Source organism: Chinchilla lanigera, unplaced genomic scaffold, assembly GCF_000276665.1.
Source record: "Chinchilla lanigera isolate Chin_1 unplaced genomic scaffold, ChiLan1.0 scaffold00100, whole genome shotgun sequence".
NCBI classification, from domain to species: domain Eukaryota; kingdom Metazoa; phylum Chordata; class Mammalia; order Rodentia; family Chinchillidae; genus Chinchilla; species Chinchilla lanigera.
Genome location: NW_004955501.1, coordinates 7,630,000 through 7,637,444, shown reverse-complemented (window position 1 = coordinate 7,637,444; position 7,445 = coordinate 7,630,000). Strand labels below are relative to the sequence as shown.

Genomic DNA, 7,445 nt, shown 5'->3' with positions numbered 1-7,445 from the left:
AAAAAAAAAAAAAAAAAAAAAAAGAAAAATAACAAGAAAACTACCTCAAACCGGAGGAAATGAACATCCATATCCACAAAGGCCAAAGAACTCCAAACACATGATAAAATATGTTTACCAGGACAAATTATAACCAAACTCTCAAACATGGAAAACCAATTTTGAAGGTGGCAACAGAATATAAGGAACCCCTTATAAGACTATCAGTGGTTTTCTAAGCAGGCTGGGAGAGAGTAGTGTGATATAAAGTGGTGCAAGGAAAAAAGTAAATTAAAACAGAAGAATGTTATATCCAGTAAGATTATTCTTCAAAAATAAACAAGACGTAAAGACTTTTCCAACTGAAAAAAAAAGAGCTCATCATCACTAAACCTGCATTATGAAAGATCCTGAGAATGCTTACATGAAAAACCTATGTGAGAATAAATTCACTGCAGAGATAAGAATAGTCAAATTCAGAATATGTTAATACTGTAACAGTTGTGCATAAATAGCTTTTAACTTCATTAGGAAAGCTAAAGAACAAAAATACTTAAAACGGACCAAGGATATAGCTCAATAACATAAAATGTGAGAGAAAGAGATTAAAGTGTAGAGTTTTTGTGTGAGATCAAAGTTAAATTCTTATCAATTTAAAAATACAGTATTATCACTGTTTTTAATATAATCCTATGGTACCCACAAGGAATTAATTACAATACAGTAAAAAAAAATTGGTAAAATGGCAATTATAAGTCCTTACTAATCACTAATTAAATGTAAATCTATCCAATTTTGCAATAAAAGAGAAACAGTAGCTCAGTTCAAAGGCCCTGGGTTCCAGGAGAAAAAAAAAAAACAAAAACAAAAACAAAAAATACCTGAAACCAGACCTACCATATGATCTAGTTACTAATCTACCAGATGATCTACTTGCTACTTCTTAGGAAAAGTGGAAAACTCACATGTGATCCTTTTTGAGTCAAAGAAGAAATCAAAAGGACAAATCAAAATATCTTCAGACAAATGAAAGTAGATGCACAATACACCAAAACTTACAGAATGCTGTGAAAGCAGCTCTCAGAGGAAAGCTTACAGCAATAAATGCCTACAGGAAAAAAGAAACATCTCAAATAAACAATATCACTTCACACTCTGATAAAAAAGAAAAACAAGCTAAGCCCAACATGTTCAGAAGAAAGAAAATAATAAAGATCAGAAGGGAACTAAATGAAATATATACTAGAAAAAAATTGAAAAGACTCGTAAAACTAAGAGTTTTTTGAAAAGATATAATCAATAAACCTTTAACAAGACGAAGGGGGAAAAGAGAAAAGACTCAAAATTGGAAATAAAAGAGAAGATACAACTATTACCACAAAAATACAAAGATAGGAAGCGATGCCTACCAAGGCAGGAGATCAGGGTTAGGGCAAAAATGGCCAAACTGGACAAAACCTGTCACAGTCAATGGGCACAACACACAGTCCAGGACGACTGCAGCCACTGAGCACTGTGCAGCAGAATGAGCCACGCAGAGAGGCGCTACTTCCAATTCTTTATTTATAACTGGTGTGAAACCAAGCGAGTCTTCGACAGTTTAAATCAGGGAGCAGGCAAGTGAGTTTTTGGTAGGACAGCCATCCCAAAGCCTGACTCGCATTAAGAAGTCACTCCAAAAGCCCAGACATAAAAGACCCCCTTCCCTGTCCCTGCGGATGCGGTGGGTCTGTTCACCTGCCCACTCTGACAGCAAACCCTCTTGCACCTTTGATAACCGTACATTCCACTCCCCTTCCTAGGTGGACACCAAGAACCTGGAAGGAATTTTCCCAGGACCCTCATTCTGGCAACACTATGAACAATTATACACCAACAAACTAGATAGCACAGAAAAAAGTAGAAAAATTCCTAGAAACATATAACCTACTACAACTGAGTCATGTGGAAACAGAAAATCAGAACAGACCAGTAAGTATGGAGATTTAACCAGAAACTTGGAAAAAAAAACTCTCAACAAAGTAAAGTGCAATGCCTACTGGACTGACTGATGATTTTACCAAACATTTAAGGAAGAATTAATGAAATCCTCAAAACTTCAGAAACTGAAGAGACACCAGAAGGAAAACTATAGGCCAGTGATGGCAACCTTTTAGAGATGGAGTAACAAGATGCCACCCAAACACTGCAATTAAACCTGAATTAAACCAGATTTTGGTTTAGAAAAAAACAACTCTAATTAATATTGTTCGTCTTAAAAGAAAAATACAATAACACACATGCCCTAAGTTCAACACCACTGCTATAGGTCAATATCACAGTTGTGCATAAATAGCTTTTAACTTCATTAGAAAAGCTAAAGAACAAAAATACTTAAAAACGCAGGTGCAAAAACAAAATACAGTCCTCGCAAAGTAAGTTCAGCAACATATTAAAGGATCACACACCACAATCAAGTAGGATTTATCCCTGGGAAACAAGGTGCTTCAACACAATGCAAACCAGTAAACATAATACACCACATTAAAAGAATAGTACATATATCAAACATCATGTTCTATACCATAAATATATACAATCTTTGTCAATTATACCTTAATAAAGCTGGTGGGGACAGAATCACAAAGAGGTGATTCACATAAAAAACACATAAAAACAAAGCAGAGAGATGTACAGGGTTTATCATTTGTGTTAAGTAAGTAGGTGTTCCTAAGTTTCTAAAATCTATTCTTTTTAAGAGTTTAAAATGTCAACAAACAATTGTTTACTAGGTTTTGTAAACATGATTTTTTTTGAGCATTTTTTAACCAAATTTAGTGTTAATTCTCAGGGAGCTTCCCATTCAAGAAGTTGCACCAGGGCGGGTGGTGGTGCATGCCTGTAATCCCACCACTTGGGAGGCTGAGGCAGGGGAACTGGCACAATTTTGAGGCCAGCCTGGGCTACCTGGTGAGTTTAAGGTCAGCCTGAATTACAGAGCGAGACCCTGTCTCAAAAAAAGAAAAAAAAATATAGATAGAGCGATAGATAGATAGTATCATGCTGGGCATATCTGTACATCCACATAACTTACTGACACTGCAGATTTATAAGCACCTCATATTTACTCTGGCATTCATCACTAGAAGCAGCAGGGTAAATTCTTAGAAGAAAAAACACTACTAACTTCGAGTGCTGAGGTACAACACTATGATGGCTTTTGCATTAAAATTGAAGGATACCTACTTTTCAGATAAATAAAATACCATATTAACTATAAGCTACATTAAAAGTCAAATATTAAGCAACAGAAGAAATGTAATAGGTATGCCAATTATGCTGATCTGATCATTTTAGATTGTATACGTGTACTAAGATAGTACTGTACCCCATAAATATATACAATTATTATGTCAACTTAAAAACTGTATAAAAAAGAAATGTATTATGTGAAATTTATAAGAGCACATACTTATATACAGAAGATATTCATTAAAATGAGTATCAGAGATCATAGCAAGAAAAAAAAAATCAACCTCTGGCAGGTAGGGCCACTTTAATAAGAGAAAAAGAAAACACTGATGTGAGAATTGAGAAAAAAAAAAAAAACAGAAAAACATATTAGGCAACAAACTATACAAGTAAGACAAAACATGTCCTTCTTTCTATATCTCCTTTCTATATGAAGGGCCAGAAATTTTTAAAAATCTTAGTAACTTATTGTAATACTGATCCATTTTAGCTCCTTAACTTATTAGCTCCTTAAAAAACAGAAAAATTTTAGAGACAATGAATCCTTCAAGATCCAGGACTTTGTAGCTTATATGAAAACTTGGAAACAGGTCAATGTAATGCAGTCTTATCATGACTGTTTTGACAATACCCAACACTGCTACCAAGTTTGTATTTTTAACATAACCATCAAAAACTTCAAACCAAATTAGTTCTAAAGTAAAACAACAATCTTAGATATCAGAGTGTAACAGCAGAGGAAACAAAGTGAAGGGACAACATCCATAATGGGAGAACGCTTTTGCCAGCTATGCCTCAGAGGACTAATATCTAGATTACATAAAGAACTCAAAACACTAGACCCTCCAAAATAAAAGACCCATCAAAAAATGGACATTTGAAATGAACAGAAACTTCTCAAAAGAAATAGTAAAAATGGCCAATAAGAATACAAAAAAATGTTTAGCAATTCTGGGCATCAGACAAATGCAAATCAAAACATTGGGATTCCATCTTATTCGAGAAAGAATGGTCACCATCAGAAACTCAAAAAACAACACTGGCTAGGTTGGAGGTAAAACAAACAAAACAAAACACTTCTATATTGTTGTTGCCAATATAAACTAGTAGAACTACTATGAACATCAATACAGAAAGTTGTAAGAAAAACTAAAAACAGAAATTCCATTTGACCCAGATAACTTCTGGGTATCTTCCCAAAAAAACATAATACTGCACGATACATGCACAGCCATGTTTATAGCAGCACAACTCATAATAGCTACATCTTGGTAGCCAGCTTATGCCCATCAGCAGATGAACAGACTGAAACAGTGCAGTGTGCATACATAAGGGAGCACCACTCGGCAATGAGAAGCACAAATCAGGTGAGCTGTGCCTACGACAGCGGGCGTTCCCTGAGACCACGATGCCATGTGAGATCAGGCACTGGTTAAGCACCTTGTAGTTTCTTTCTTTTTAGAAGTAGAAGTATAAATAATTCAAACAGCAAAATAATAGACGGATGATAGGAAAGAGAGAGAGAAAAAACTTCCAAAAAATAAAAAGAAGAAGTTTTCAGAGATTGAACAGGCTTCTCAAGACAGGAGGAGGTGGGGGGAAGGGATGCAAAGGGGGAGTACAAAGGATCTAATTGCAATATGTGAATGTACAATTCTCCACAACAACTGTATTTTTGTATACTGTAAACATACTAAAAAAATTTTTATACAGACATTTATGGTGCAAAGCAAGAAATCTACAGCTCTTTAACTTTCAACAAATTTTAGAAAAGCTACATTCATGCCTTAAAATCATCCCTAATTTTTACTAATTTTACCTAATTTCTACCAGCTACTATCTAGCTTTATAACAATCAAAATAAACAATAACCAGTCTTTTTTCTCTGAAAACTGTCTAAAGAAAACTCTATTACTCAAGTCTAATCAAGTTGGACTTCCTATTAATTTTCCTTGGCAAATCATTCAGCAGCAATTCTTTTATCTAAAAGGCAATTTGCTAAAACTTGTATGTTCTCTCAGTAGGGAGCCAACTGGCAATCTTACACTGCTTCCTTTCTAAAATAAAGGAAAAAGAAGACTAAAAGTTCCAGATATTCTTAATTTGAGAAACTGCCTGATTATTCTAAACTTTGAAGGAAACAGATAAATGTAACAAAGGTCATGATATAAATTCCTCTCACTGGTTCATAAAATTACTAACATAATGACTTCTTTACTGGCCATCAGTGCAAGGGCAGATGTCACAGATCATCCATCACGCCCAGCTGTCGACGTCACTGGCCGTCAAGCACTTGGTAACTGAGGCTTTGCCGTGTCTGGTGCTGGGGCTCCACTAAGGCTTCATGCTGCTGATACTACACTGCAGCACCGAGCTGCACCTCCAGCCCCAGGATAAACTTAATCTCCATCTATCAAGATTTTAGCCAAATCACATTTGTAAAATATTTTATAATTCAAAGGTCACAAAAAGTTAGTAACAGATGAAAACAAAGCCGGATTTCCCAACCTGGACAAGAGGACCAAGTAAGCATCCACACACCCACACTCAATAGCTGAAATGATATAGTTCTAATTATTACACTATATTATTTGAAAATTTTATGCAATTATTCCTGCATGCTAGTTTTCCCAGTCTAAATTTTCAAAACAGAAACTTACCAATGTCACTGGCAAATTCATAGACATGGGGTTTTTGTAGCAGCCCTAACTGGCACATACAGGTAAGGGCATTAAGAGCCTTCACAATAACGAATTCCTCAGCATCACTAAGACCCTGTTGCAACAGGGGCTTGAGAATTGAGGAGCTCTGCCAGCCAACATAGGCAGCAACACCTGAAAATGAAAAGAAACATTACAATCATTGGATACCTGAAAGTATACACTATTATTAGACAAAACATTAAAGCTAATCAAAAGCCAAACATATTGATCAAAAACCCAGGAAAAATATTGCAATTCCTACCGAACAAAATAAATGCATATCTGTACCAAAGTAAATCATCCAAATATTCTGGGACACCAAGAAAAATCAAAGGTCCTAAGAACTTACAAAAAATGAAAACACAGGTTTCTCCTAAAAAGGAAGAAGAATCACACCTGCATTCAGATGCTTGCCAACAAGGGAGGCTAGAAGACAACACAGCAAGCGCAAGACCTTCAAAGTTAGGAAAGAGGGCTGGGGATTTAGCTCAGCGGCACAGCGCCTGCCTGGCAAGCACAAGGTCGTGAGTTCGATTCCCAGTACCGGAGAAAAACCAAAAAAAAAAAAAAAAACAAAGTTAGGAAAGAAATTCTACAATTCCTTTCAATTAAACTATCACTTTAGAAGAAAACTAAACTAAATAATTTCAAGGCATGCAGAGGTTTACCACCCACACAGTACTCCCTAAGGAAGCTTCTTGACTGCACACACTTCAGCAAAATAAAGAGGGAGATGCAGAATGGACACAACGGCAGAGCTAACCTAGGAATTTAAGGGGGGAAAGAAGATGACAGCTAACAAAGACCCAGAAATGAGCCTGAATTAAACTAAAAGCCTATAAATTCTAAGAATGTCATGAAGAAGAAAATGAGAATGGATTCCAAGCAACTAATAAAATTGCTAAGAAAGGCTAAATATTACAGATATGGTGAAGAAGGTACATTACTTTTTTTCTCTACATTAAAATATAGACTGTCCTTAGTCACTGATACAGAGAGAAAGAACCCTGAAGTTGCTATACACATGCTGCTACACACATATTGAAGTGGTACAGGGTTCCCGGAACCAGAACTGTGTTACAGTAAATACAATTCAAATATACTACTTGGCTGTATCTTCAATAAAATTTACACATTCAAAATCATGTATACTTTATACTGAATCTTTAGCATCCGTCTACACAAAACACAAAAGACTGTATTGTGATTATAAAATAAAGTAAATCTCATCAACTATGACAATGAAATTGTTAGCTCAGTCAAAAAAATAGTGTAGAAGGAAAGAAAAGGGCATTAATCTGCATCTCAAATCAAATGTAAGGCAATACAATATAAGTTGAATTACTTAAAGTTACAGAAACAATACACTGAAGACTAAAGCACCGTGAGAAATAGAGATAAACATTTCAAACACTGACAAAGTAAGAGTAATCAAGGCATGGTACCATATATCAGTTAAATCTTCATCTGGGGTAGAAAACCATCTACAGTTGATAATAAAAATATTACTGGTGAGGGTGGGCCCCCAGCGCA

At 35.4% G+C, this 7,445-nt stretch overlaps 1 protein-coding gene across 3 annotated transcripts in view; it reads right to left on the bottom strand.

Annotated features, from left to right (window-relative positions):
• The window catches only part of Pik3r4 (phosphoinositide-3-kinase, regulatory subunit 4), a 77,014-nt gene that overhangs the window by 44,503 nt on the left and 25,066 nt on the right, over positions 1 to 7,445 (bottom strand). For all 3 annotated transcript variants that reach the window (XM_005406858.1, XM_005406860.2, XM_005406859.2), the window contains exon 7: positions 5,871 to 6,044. In XM_005406858.1, the coding sequence (XP_005406915.1) occupies positions 5,871 to 6,044 (174 nt within the window). The remainder of the gene's footprint in view (positions 1 to 5,870; positions 6,045 to 7,445) is intronic.